General features: G+C 29.9%; 1 protein-coding gene across 1 annotated transcript; it reads left to right on the forward strand.

Annotated features, from left to right (window-relative positions):
• Positions 1-2110: 2110 nt before the first annotated feature.
• On the forward strand, positions 2111-14449 carry LOC123659244. Its single transcript, XM_045594493.1, has 4 exons — positions 2111-2260; positions 5455-5636; positions 5846-5956; positions 14305-14449. The coding sequence occupies exons 1-4, from the start codon at positions 2111-2113 to the stop codon at positions 14447-14449; spliced, it is 588 nt and encodes a 195-aa protein (XP_045450449.1).
• Positions 14450-14686: the final 237 nt, after the last annotated feature.

Raw genomic sequence — 14686 nt, forward strand, 5'->3', positions numbered from 1 at the left:
ATTTTTTTTCAAATACTTATCTTAGAGGTAGGGATAGCAACTTTATACCACTTTTTTTCACCTTAACAAGTTCTTGGAATATTGAGTTTACTTAGAATTTGATTTCGTATAATTTGTAACGTAAAGCCGATTCATCTTCTTAGAAATAAAAAAAAAAATGTTATTTCAGAAAGTCAAAAAAAAAATCCGAGCAATATTGCAATTGTTAAAAAGAAGTTAGACTTGAAACTATATCTAATGCTTTAACTTTTACTTTTGGTTCACAAATGGTTTATTTAAGTATCGTAAAGCTTGCAAACAAAAAAAAAGCAATTTTGCATTTAATCGAGGATTGCGATGTATATTCTACTTTGACAATTGTTATAAAAACAAAACATTGAATAGGAAAATTGAAAATCTAACATGAGTTTTTATTCAATTTATATTTAATCTGATATCTCTCTGTCATATGCGAATGGCTCCGCATTGCACTGGTCAATGTAAACTAAAAAAAAAAAATCCCATAGCAATTGATATATTTCAATTTGTTTTTAGTACAAAAAAAAACATTTTAGTTTCGAACAGATCGCAGTGTTTTATTATAGATGAAAATATTCTAAAAGTTTTTTTTAACAACAATAGTTTATTGAACATTCCGTCGGCTTATTGCAAGAAGTCATTATGTGACAAAGTCATTATTCTGAGATAAACGGTATTTTAGTTCGATTTAATTAGTGGTTATGTTGATTGGCCCATATTATCCTAAAGATAATTAAGGTGACTAAAAATTTAATGTTTTCGAGTAGCCTAATATGTATTTTAATAAAAACAAGTAAAAATACCTAATCCTACAAAGTTATTTATTTTTTAAAAACTCAAAATAAAAGTTAATGACTTCTGACTACTGTAAGTCTGTTCGGTATGTGAATTAATTATTTCTTAAATTGCAATAAAATAACGAAAATCTAATCACTTGTTATCAATTATTTATAACAGAAAGTAATTAAATGCAACTAATGAACTTTATCGAACCTAATTCTAAGCTATTTATGCTACACTTGTTTCGATAAAGTTAATTACATGGTAAAAATGAGTTCTGTATTATAATGTATCTTGTTATTTTAATAATTATCTATTTAATAAAAATAACTTGTACAACTTAGTGATTTTTTTGTAAATGCCTGATTTCCAAAGTTGCAGTTATGGATTTAATGGTAAAGCCGTAACGCCTAAAAATTGACTAGATAGAAATTAGTTAGTTTTTGCCTTTTGTAGAATGTGCCAAAAGAAGTCCACTATAGATAAAAACGTATTTAGTGATTTTTTGCAGTTAATGAGTTCTTGCAATAAGCCGACGATTCTAAAAGTGTTGGTCATTTTAATTTTTATCGATGTACCGTTTTTAAAATGGTAAAATTATAAATGTATCATTCATCTATTTTCATGCGATGATTTCACTCATTCACACCACACCACAGACGTTCAAATTCCACATTTTCTTTTGAGGATTTTCTTTTGAGAGAAAAGTTTTTGTTGGTTAATCCACTGCTCTATTGAAAATTGACGCATATAATTTCTTCTAAATGAGTTATCAAAGATTGCCTTCTTTTGCCAATTATTACGAATTACGAATAGTCTCAAAGACAAAATCTAAGTGTTAGCCGTTATATTTTGATTTTGAACTCGTTACCAGCTTTTGTTTTAATGTTCTATCTACTAAACCATGTTGGCTCAACAATATATTAAGACATAGAATCGAAACGTAGCATTAAAGAAGCATAGACGATTTTTTTCTCTTGATCCATGTATCAATGCAACAAATTAGTCTAACTTCTTTTAAACATGCAAACAAGACAATTATATCTCGTTATTGTCAATATAGTGAGCTTCTATTAACTTAATTAAAGTACAATAAATGTTAAACAATTTTAAATAGGTGTAAAATTGACACGTCTCACGATTCTTTACTCCACGTTATGTCACAAAACAAATAGGCGACGTCAACAAAATTTGTGACAATCACGTTCATTACGAAACAGGAGTTGTCATGTTGCTGTCGTAACGAAATTATCGAAATATATTTTTTTTAAATACTTTATACGATTTTGTAAATATTGTGATATAACAAAAAATGAGAGCATATTTAATTGTCATCTTAATTGCGACGATTTTGGAGTGTTTATGTACAAATTCGACTGATATTTGTCCCAACATAAAGACCTCGTTAGGATCTGTGAGGAAGCGAAGACATTTGACGTTTCCTGATGGAAGTAATTTTGTTGTAAGTACTACGCGATAGACTAATACTTACGAGTGTTTTCGTTAAGGAATTACTCCTGCATTTTCAACTAATTTGACGTTGGCGCAGTGGTTACAGCAACTAATTGTTACGTCAACTATCACGGGTTCTATCCCCGCTTATGACAATTGCGTTTTTATATTTGTTGTTTATAAATTTTCCACCCACTCGACTCTAGTGTGAGGTGATTTTTGTATAATTTATATCATGAACTTTGGTTACTAATTAAATTTATACCCTATTTATTGATTGCGAATAATAAAATAAAAGCTGTAAATTTTCTCATATTATTTTACAAATTCTAAAACTTTATCCTGTAATGTTGACACCAAAAATGAATTGTAAAAAAGTAAATTTTAAAATACTTTTAGCTTCTTAAAAGAAAAAGTTTTAATTCAAAAGACAACCTTGAGCTTTTCTTGCTTAAGTTTTTGTGCGCGATATTTGATTATTTTCAGCTAAATATACTTTTTTTAGGAAAAATTGTATGGTTATATTACTCTCATACATATACTTGCAACATCAAATAAATAAACTACAAAATAACTTATAATATATGTGATGACAAACCACAATCATGATAAAATATATTCAATTAAATTTATTCAGCCATATATATAATGATTTTAAAATACGAGTGTAAAATCGTGTTGCATAATATAAATAAGTTTTTGAATGATAAAACATATATATAGGACATATTAAATATTCGATATCGTTATAACAACGAAAACCTGTCAATGTCGGATCCTACCAAATCTAGACAGTTTTAGAACTGCTGGTCTGAAGTTAAACTATTGCAATGCACGCCGTATAAGTAACAAATGTAAAAAAACTTTGTAAAAAAAAATCAAAAATTCGATTTATAAAAATTTACTTGTTCATCATTCAATTCGAATAACAGATACTATATCTGTTTTTAGTACTGAGTATCGTTTTAAGATAAAGTATATTCCGCTAGGGAAGCAAGGACATAATAATACGAGTATGTCTCGGAGTTTATCTCGAGATATAGAAATATCCTCAAAACAATTTTCATAACCTCTAGGACTGAGATATATTTTTTAATTGCCGTTATCATAAAATCTAACGTCTAGATTTAAAGTCAAGTGGTTAAAAAATATTAAAATATTAAAAAAAAAAAACATTTCTCGTTCAAAGGTATCCAGTATGATTTTTTTGAGATGCCGATAAAACACAATCAAATTCACTCAAATCATGATAGATATCTGTTGGAACTGATAATATTTTTCATATTCAGGGGTTGAACTAGTAATTCCTATGATGACATCGTCGTCTTTTAATCTTTGGTAAACTTGATTGTCATATGTTTTAGTTAACACACTGTCGTAGATATCTTGCAGAGTTTTTAAGCTTTCGTTCACATTATAATGGTCATGGGAGGACTAGGGGTGGTTGCTGTAAAGTATCTGAAACGTCGGGCATTCAAAACTTAACAAACCGCGATAAAATCTGAAAAAATTCTTTCAGTAATAATTAACATTTTCATTTATTACGGGATATTCAATTTGAGGTTCCCCGATATTCATTTATTGATAGTGACGTCCTCGACGCCGCTGCCGCCAATATATCGAGAGTCTCAACATGAAAATCATAGTAATTTCAGTAAAAGAAGGTACGAAAAATTGTGTGATTTCCGGGTTATTTTTCTTCATAAGTAAATTTAAAATAGTTTACTTTATATTGTTGTATTATCGTATAAACTACGGATTTTAATATACTATTAATAACTGCAGGTAAAAGATCTCTTGAATTTCTATTGTTGGATGGAAACCATCCTAGTAAAATAAGACTTCCGAGATTAGAAAACTGATCAGCTGTAGATAGGAATACCAGTAGGTACATAAAGGAAACCAATTTAATAGCATTTTACCTGCTTTTGTGTAATAAGCCGATTTAAGTTATCTTTATAACCTTAATTTTATTAATATATAACATTTTTACTAAAAAGATAAATGTTTCAAGTAGGTGTAGATTATATAGGTACCATATTACAAAAATATTTAATGGATTTGCAGAGCTTTTTTTGAGGGCCAAGAATGTTAATAAACATAAAATAATATTTTTATTTCTTAGGTAATAGAACCAGTAAATTAAAAAAAAAATGCAGTTTATTTTTTGATTCCATAAATTCGCTAGTAAGAACTTTTAAGAATCTTATAAGTTAATAAAATGAAATATTTTTATCCAAGTTCAACTTTATTGCATTCCAATTTAAACTAAAGTGATATTTATACGCTGTATTTGCATGGATGATACATTTTGAAGTGAATCATCCCCGAACCTAATCGCCAAATTCCACAGATGCCACAGATGATGAATGAAGATGGTAGCAATGTAAATTTCCTCTGGATAAAATTCCCTTCTCTTATTCTTGAAGGGATAAGCTTCATGGGAGGGATTACAGCTTAATTTGTTAAATTATTTCTTGCTAAACTGTCAGATGTAGATCTGTAGGAGTTTCCTCAGAAAATTATAGCTTTCAAAATACACGACAAATAAAATTTTCTTGCAATCCTAAACTACATTGAAACTGTCAAGTTACTAAAGTTTCAAACTTATTTGTACAATGCTACTTCCAAGTAACTTTAAATAAAAATATTGTATAATATATATAATAAGTACATAAAAGTATTTCGGAAATTTAGTATTTTAGAAAACAACAAATACCGTAAAATAAAATAAATCAAACAAAATAATAATAATAATAATAATAATTCAAAATATTAAGTGAAATAAAACAAACATGGATTTATTTAATTTTGTCGACAGTATAAAATTACATAAATAATTTAAAAAAAGTTTACTAGTAATATTTTAGTTTTACAAACGTCATTATACAGAATATTAATAATTATTAATTATACAGTCGTGTTACTGATATTACGTCACTTCCTTTAAATATTTTTCTTATGGTTTTAGTATCACATTTTTTTCAGTTCACTCGCCCAGCCAAATACAATCAATCCTCAAGCCTTACTTCGTTACAATAAAAATATGATAAACGTAAACAGGTTTATTACTATGTTAATACAATCACGCTGATATGGCTTACAAGGGGATGTATTTGTCCAAAAATTCCTATAAGATTAGGCAAATCAACATATAGGTACATCTTTCTTAAAATTTCCTTCATGAACTAATTTTGTTCTCAGCTCACGATCTCGTTGGTAAAAGCGTTCATGACTCACGCCCCGGCTGGTTGGAACATAGTTTTGGAGGTAGACGTTCTCTTTCCTCTTCCTGATGCCAAGTTTACCAGTGCTTATTTTAGGAGGAAATTACACCATCGACAGAAGAGAGATTTCTGGGAAAGACTTCAAAATGCTATAGATTTGTATGTACTTAACTTTTAGTTGTTACTTATTATTGTATTCGTTTTTTAATTCTAATATAAAATCTAAAAGCGATTTCATCTATCTCTTCGTTTGTATTGTTATTATCTCAATTTTCGAAACAAAGTGGAAAAATATCGAATTGATTTGATTTACTCTAGAAAAAGGATACCTTTCTATATTATTCCTAATAAAATGAGTTCGTTTTTAGGCACAATTTAAATGGTCGAGCATGTGTCATAAGGAGTATATGTGAAGCTAAATCACACCTTGCTCCACCAGGAAAGTCTTTGGTCCACGATTTATTAAGGGCTATATTTACGTAAGTTTATTTTATAAATTTTATTTTTTTATTAAATTTGATGACCCTAATGTGGTGTGGTTTTATGGAAAACAATTTTTTATAAGAAAAATAATTTTTTGCTCGCAAACGAAAAAAAATGACTACCATACTGTTGGTCTACATCGCCAAGTAATAAAACATAGTCGAAAATGGTAATTTCAATAAGCAATATTAGGGATATCTCAAAAAGTACTCATCGTATGTCGATTTGGAACCTTTGATTAAAAAAAGAATCATTAATATGGGTAAAACCCGTAAAAAGTATAAGGTTAACACATACATAAAAATACAGTCGAACTTAGAACCTTTTTTTGAGTCGTTTAAACTTTAAGAAAAAGAGTCGCTATATAAGTATATTTTCTACAACATTCCAAAGTAGTACAATATTCTAACATGTTATTTTAATATTACGTATAGTTTATATGTAAACCGTATCTAATTTAGTTAAAATTAAATATGTAAATGTGAACCTTGAGGTTGTATTGGTTTAGTATAGTCTTATATAACAGGAAATTTTAAATATAGCACGTTGGTTAAGTACTAGATAATCGTACACTCCCCAACGTTTAATGCTGTTGCGTGTTAGAACAGAAACATACGGGATCGTAAAGCGAATAATAAACGTCGTGGTTCTGATAATAATAAAATTTTTAAAATAAAAAAAAAACAATCACTAAAATCTACTTGATTCAGGATTCTAAAACAACTATTGTACTAACTATAAATTATAAATCATTATTTCACAATATTTTATAATTAACTGGGAAGTTTTAATACTATGGTCTAGACATGTGAATTTGGCTATAAGGGAAACAGATGTAACTTTAGAATTATCCACTTCTTTTATTAAAAAAAAAAGTAAGTAGTGTCTTTGATTTTTAGATCTTTGTAATTAATTCTGATTTTTTTTAAAGTATTGCGTTGTGCCTATTTTTATACATTTGAACTTTATGATTAAGTAAAAAGAATTTTTTTGGGAAGGGGAAACTTAAAATATACGCAGTCTGGATTTAGGTGAAGTGAATCATTAAATACGTTAAAAAAATCTTACATATAGTAAGTGATCGCGAACGATGAACCGCACAAAATGAAATAACGTGTATTTTCATTGGGTATATTCTTCATATCAACTTAATTGCCTTATAATCCGCGTACGTGACGCTTATCTATACGTGTTCGGATTTAATTCAAAATATTAATTTCAATAGCGGTTTTATGCTAAGAGCCTCTAGTGGAAACTGGTTGGTTGCGGTGATTTTTTTTTTCTTTAAAATTCACCATCTTTGAACTGAATTATTAATTTTATTGACATTGCAAATTAAAGGTCTTTTTTTCATATATTCTAGCTAATTTAGACCTAGCTTGGCATTAGTCGCACCTTTGTTTACATTTATTTGTAGTATCTGTCGGAATCTCTAGCAAGAGTCGTAGCTAGTTGATAATCTTATAATAATTAATATTCCTTCGTAAACAATCTTTTCATTTGGTAATGTTTTTTCGAATATATCCCAAAATCAAACCATTAAAATATCATATGAACTAATCGGCTTTATTATATTAATAATAGCTGACGTGGCGAACTTCATAGCACCTTGTTTTTTTTTTCTTGAATAAAATAAATACATATATCTAAATAAAATATACCCTATCTAATATCTAACTTGAAAAAGTTGGATCAAACTGCACACGGTGTACAAATTTCGATTAAAATCGTTTAAGTAGTTTAGGATCACGTGGACAAACAACGTAACGATAATTATATATATTAGGATCTGTACATTTAATGTGAGTCTGGAGGAGATAAAATTGATGCAGAAGAGGTTATTTGTCTAATAATAAAAGTTCAATAAGATTACAATAAATATTTAATTCAATTATCACTAACTAGGTAACCCAACACCGTTTCTGATGGCAGATGTTGCTCAAATTGCAAAATCCTATTACCCAAGGCTTGTTGTTTTATTTCAAATAAGCTTAATCCGATATTTCTCGCTTTGTCAATTTCTGATCATCACTATGTCTACTTGTGGGCCACGCTTGCGCTGCCCATTTAAACACAAGGGTCCACGATTAAGAATTCAAGAAGTTTTGTCTGTTTCCAGAACGCTGACCTAGGTACTACTAACTCCTCAAATAACCTACTAACTCCTCAAATAAGACAGGCGATGGCAGACAGGCCAGAACCTCAAAATTTAAATATAATTACAACTCATAGACTACATGTTTAATTATAGTAGCAAATATAAACGATTACGAAAGCTTGAACAAAACTGGTAGTAGATAAAGTCAATTTAACGTACACGTAATACGTCATTAATGGATTCATTTCTTCAGTTAAATAATTAACATTTAAATCTTGAACCACTCCTGGCTTTTAACTTGAAAATTTTATTTCTATTTTCGTAAAATTTTAATGTTGTTTAAAAACTAATAAAATTAAATACAACATTTTTATAAAATAATAGTTAATAGTAATTTGGATGCTTAGCTTAATTATATATATTTTAATTTGAAAGTTAGAGTTATCGATCTTGAAATCGGTGATGACAGATTAGAGCTGCCACAGACCAGAACAGGTTAAATTAATTAACAAAATGTATCAAATTTTATTCTTAATATTTTTTTCTTTGCTTGCATTTTTTTGCATTCGGGTGGATTTGCAGTCAAACCGAATATTTTAAAAAATGCAAAGAAATAAGGTATTGGCTACCTTTAGTCAATCAATAATAAACTTTTTATTTCAAAGTTTTACTGTCAACATTATGGTTTAAATCTTCAACACAAACTTTTTAAAACATGATTGATACATAATTTACAATCGTTAAAAATATATACATTATTACAATCGCTAATTATATCATTCGGTATACCAAAAAGGATCACTGTAAAAAAGTAATTATTGAAAAAAAAAGATAAAAATTTACATTTTCCATTGTGGAATTTCGTACAGGAATTTAAAAATGGAAGATCAGTTCCATTTTCCGTAATATATTGGTCAACTGGACAATAGGAAGCTGAAAGACCACGAAAGTCGAATTTGTCACATGCGGTTTACGTAGCGCGTGATTGATGGAACTATGCTGTGTATAGAATCGAATTCTTTGACGTCAGATAGATTACATTTTATTTTTAAAATGCAAAAAAGAGGTTTATATTTTTTATAACATAAAAAATAAAAATTAAATTTGTATAATAGGTAAAATGAGAGTTGAAGTTACATATAAGTATAGGTGTATATGTAGTGTAAAATATTGATAGTTAATTTATTCTTGAGAAAAATCATAATCATCACCATCATCATTTCAGCCTATTGCAATCTACTGCTGGACATAGGCCTGCACAAGTTCGCGCCAAAAATGCGTGAACTCATGTGTGTTGCCCATAGTCACCACGCTGGGCAGGCAGGTTGGTGACCGCAGGGCTGGCTTTGTCGCACCTAAGACGCTGCTGCTGGTACTTGGCAGAGCCATCCCATAAATGGCTGCAATACTCTATGCACGATCGAAATTGTGCTTGGTACAGAATAAGAAGAATTCCGGTGTGAAGTACTGCCTGATTTTATTGAGGATATCAAGTTTTTTACCAGCAGTTTTTGCCTTGGATTCTATTGAATTGTCCGAAGTTCAGATTAGATGAGACATTTATGCCTAGAAGTTCAAATCAATCGGTTAAAGATATATATATATATATATATATATATATATATATATATATATATGCTTAAAAATTGAGTTTCAAGATCCCACCCTAAAAAACATACATACTTATATACTGCTTGCTAGCTAGTTTAATGAAAGCTTTAAAAATCATTTTGATCAATATCTTCCATAATATTAAATGTATTATATCTACTAAGTTCTGCATTATAGTGTGTACTGTTACTCTATGTAGTTTAATAACAAAACAACATGCTTGTCAAAATTTGAATTCTACATACGACGACAGTAAATGGCAAAATTACTGAAGCCTCTTGTTTATTGTGGTTCAAAAGTATGTCAATTTTGTAGCAGCTTAGATGAATGAACTTGAAAATATTTTATTATCAAATATTTTATTTTACATCTCATGTAATATTCAATCACATTGTACGTAAATTATTAAGACCAAGGATCACCTTTAATATTAATAATGAAAGGATGACAACACGTCTTATTACCAGAATCATAAAACTTGGGCCTGAGACAATAAACAAATCAGAAGTGAACGTCAAGGGTTGTCCATATAGATAGGATGTTAATGTGTGGGCCGAAAACTTTTAGGTGACACGACAGGTATTAAGAAGTACGGTTTTCCAGGACAGAGCGAGGAGATTGAGCGGGAGAGTTGGCGATCGTATCGTAACGTATTTATGAATATTATTATAGATATTTTATAAGGTGATAAAAAATTAATGACGTAAAATTTGACAAACATTTGTATTGGTCATACAGATGTTTGCCGTGGTCTGTTTGTTTGTGCAGTCTTTGTGGGTCTCCCCACCGTGCCTCGGAGAGCACGTTAAGCAATCGATTTCGGTTGTTATCATGTATATTGATCTATTTGTGTATAAATATATAACCAAATAATTATCAAATTAGACAATTGACACGACTTTAGATAAAGATAGAAATTTCAACTGTTTTAGTTAAAGCTCTCTGTTTATACTTTCAATTAGGCGATAATTTCCAGGCACTTACGTTAATACAGTTTTCGTTATTAATTTTGTGTGCAAAACTGACAATACCAATTAGACAAAGGTTCTTTTTTGTTTTAGTGTAAAATGTAATATCGAGCTTGTTATTTGAAGTTGATTTATCGATGTTAGTAAAAAGATTAACTATAGACTAGTATAACTCAAAATATTACATGTATCTTTTATTCAATATTTTAATTGATTAAATGTCTTAAGCCAAAAAACAATTCGTGAGATCGATATGTTTGAAATAGAACAGTACGTAGGCAGAACAGATCGTTAAAAAAAATCGAATGCGAGCATAACAGTAAGAAGTTTAAATTAAGACTGGTTCCTACATTTAAAAAAAAAACAACTCGTTTTGTAACGAAAGAAAAGAACGAAAAAGTAAAGAATCGATTCGGGTTCTCAATTTGACTGTATTTTGTGAAGCCGACATATGGTCTAGGACTGCCTACCCGGGCGTCCTAGATATCACCCGTAAATGGGTTCCCCTGCGATACCAAAAAAAAAAATGTTTGGTGCTGTAATTAATTATGGCTAATGTGACGCTTCTAATTCGGAAAGTTCTTATATTCTGTAGATATGTATAGGCCAAGAGGTTTGAGGCTACTATTTTATTACTTCAGTCAAAATTAGCTTTAAGTAAAGCATCATTAAACACAAACATTTTATATTAGCGAATGAGCTATTTAACGATATTTCCTCCGATTTTATAACAAAGAAAAATTGAATTAAAAACAACATTCACGGAGCAAAATATATAATAGAATTCATAGATGATAAATTTAAACTATAAAGATAATTTCCAAATACAAATTCTTGACATCTATCAATTAAAAAAATATATATAAAAATTAAACATAAAATGAGGTTAATATATAGGAAACGAGGTTATTATTATTATGGTCATAGATATAGTAAAAAAAGTAGATAATGCGCGGCCTTTGTTGTTAGTGAAGCCACAAAACTCGGCTCCTTCAAGTAAATACACGCGCTCACGCACACATATGCATCAAACTACGCTCATTTTCGTTAGTATGTCACGAGGCTTCATACAGTAACTTTGCTTATAAAATGCCGTCTTGTTTGATTAAATGGTGCAAAAACAATACCAATGTAAAAAAAAATCTGAAGGAATATCGTTTCGCACGTAAGTACATATAAAACTTTAAATTTATTGTTATTCCAAAATAATAATGAGGTTATTCGGAACTTATAATTTCAATGTCACGAAATGACGTACCACGGGAGTGTTGCCAGTAGTTCTTTTTTTCAATACCCCAAAATGTAGATAAGTAAATTGTACGCAATCAGAAAAATAATGAAGTAAAAAGTAGACATAGTTATTGTTTTTTTTTTCTCGTGTTATTTTATGTTACACAACTTGAAAATAAAAAAATCAAAATATATTTATGAATTATTAACTCGTTTGTTTTATGTTTTAACTTTTTACAATGTTTGAGTAAACTAGGTACCCATATTTTACTATCAAATTTCATGGTTTTAGGTTTCCAACGAATATTTTAATAAGAGGTGAATGGGTAGCGGCTGTAAGACTGAGAAAATGACCACGATTATGCTGGCCATGCGCATAAAGTCAATTTAATACGATTAGAGATTGAAAAATATTTGAACATAAGACTACATCATATTAGTAAAATGCAAACAATGACGATGACTCTGAGTTCTAAGCGACAAAAATTTAAAAAACTTATACAACATAAAGGATTCTAGGTTTAAGAAAAATAGTTAAACAAAAAACCGACTGCAAACTGAAAAGAGATAAACAGAGGGGATAGGAAGTGTCCATTTTACCTATATTAAATTAATTGTTTAATAAAAAATTTTTAGGGACTTTTTTTAAAAGGTGTCAACACTTCACTCACTCACACATCTTTAAAAAAGTGGCTTCAGTTTTCTGTTCTAGGTGCGTTATCTACCTTTTTTTACTTGATCTATGATTATGGTATAAAAAGTTTGTATATTAAATTATTATTACTCTAATCTGGGACGAAATAGTGTGCCTTAGCTATACAATACTTTTCAATTACATTTGTGTGATTGAAGGCTATTGAGAAATTGATAATCTTTTTATACTTGCTGATGCTATTGAAGATCGGTGATAGAATCATTGATAAATTGCCAACACTCGAACGATCAGTATCAATCACATTAATTAACAGCTATACATACTATACGTAGTGTTTAATAATTACTTCAATAATATCTGTTAATAAACTAATGGATTTGACAATCACAATGAACCATTTCGCTTTGTATTTTCGCATTTCGTTATTTATATTTTGTCTAATTTTTGTTTAGATAAAAAATTTCTTTACATAATAAAAATCTCAAAAATTATATCTTAGGAATTATCGCAAAAGCAAAACTTACGCGTGACCAAATAAATTCAAGCGGTCTCACTTCAACGCTTCATGAGCAATGAAAGTGCCCCCGCACGGCTCCCCGCTGTCGCCAGAAAATGTAGGCATATAAGTAATGGTACCCACGCGACGTTGGAAGCAGGTCGCTGCTAGAGTAAAAGTATTATACAAAAATAAAAAGTTACACAAAGGCGTTAGTAAATCGTTTGCTCTCTAAATTAATATTTTTGCACTGCTCCTCATTGAATATTTGACTATATACATACTTTGAAGGAAATATTATAAGTATTTTATTTGCTATGTCAGCCATGCGATCAATATTATTGTCATTTGTCCCATCGTCATTTGTCATTTCTGTTTCTTTTATAGACATTTTATCAATGCTTATACAAATTAATAATTTATTCATCACAAGTATTTCCCTTTGAACCAAACTGTCCTTGACATCATTTGATTTCATTGAATATCTTAGAAGATATCATAGTTTAAAATAATTATCATAAAAAATAAAAAGTTGATTTTATTGCATTATTATTAGCCAGGTCAATGAATCCTTACAAATGAAAAGTACCTCATCAGCACGGCAATTTCATGAATATAAACTGTATCTCTCATATCATTTAATTTGGTCACCTAATTTAGAAGATAATATGAAATCAAATGAAACGATGCCGCGTCGCACCGCGCTCCCGTGTAAGTCGCTCGAAATCTACAACAACGGTTAAAAATATTATAGTTCGTTTTTTTCTCAAACTAATGTGAATGAAACCGCGGTTCCAACCACAGTTTGTTGTTTAATATGTGTATGTCATGTGGTGTCGTCCGAGTAGTGTTCTTCCCATGGGGGTCGTAAAAAGCGACCGAGGGATAAACCTGGCTCAAAATCATCAGGGTCCTGAAAAAGGAAAACTTCATTTGAAACCCGGAATGGGGTCTCCGTCAAGCATTCGTGGCATAGCTATAAAATGCGAAAGACTCCTGCAAGCAAACTGGCTCCACACGTATCGACTCGTCGTTCCTGTGGGCCTAGCCAGTGAGGTCGAGAGGGTGGCGCAGAGCTTAGGCAACTCTGCGTTTTTCTGAACAGTGTTCTAGGCGACACAGTGTTTGTCTGATACTGTCTAAATCGTCTGCAATAGACGGACTAAGGCCAAAGAATGTGTGTTCTAATTAAGTATGAAATTAATGGCAATTCAACTAAATAAAAAAAATATATTTTAATTTTTACTACGTCAACTTAATAATTTCGTTTAAAATAATTTTTTCAGAGCTCCCGTTCATGAAGAAGACTTTACAAATGAGGTAGCGGATTCGTACAGGGAGATACTGGAACCGAACTTCTGCGATCAAGTCAACGATTGTCCGTTTTCCCTTTTACATTTTACTTTATCAATGAATAAACAAAAATATTAAATTGTGTTTTACACCACCTTATATATTTCGTAATAATGCCTTTGTCCAGCAATAGGTCCCTTACACAAGTTATTGTTTTGTGTAGTTTGATTAAAAAAGAAAAAATAATAATAATGCGTTAAGCTTTGTTTAATGTAGGTATTGAAAGATCACTCTGCACCTGATGAACACTGTGAATACTCCACTGTCCGTCCGTTAGTAAGTCTAACTAGTCTTTATTTTTAAAATTCATAATAG

The sequence above is a fragment of the Melitaea cinxia genome, chromosome 13, assembly GCF_905220565.1.
Source record: "Melitaea cinxia chromosome 13, ilMelCinx1.1, whole genome shotgun sequence".
In the NCBI taxonomy this organism is placed as follows: Eukaryota; Metazoa; Arthropoda; class Insecta; order Lepidoptera; family Nymphalidae; genus Melitaea; species Melitaea cinxia.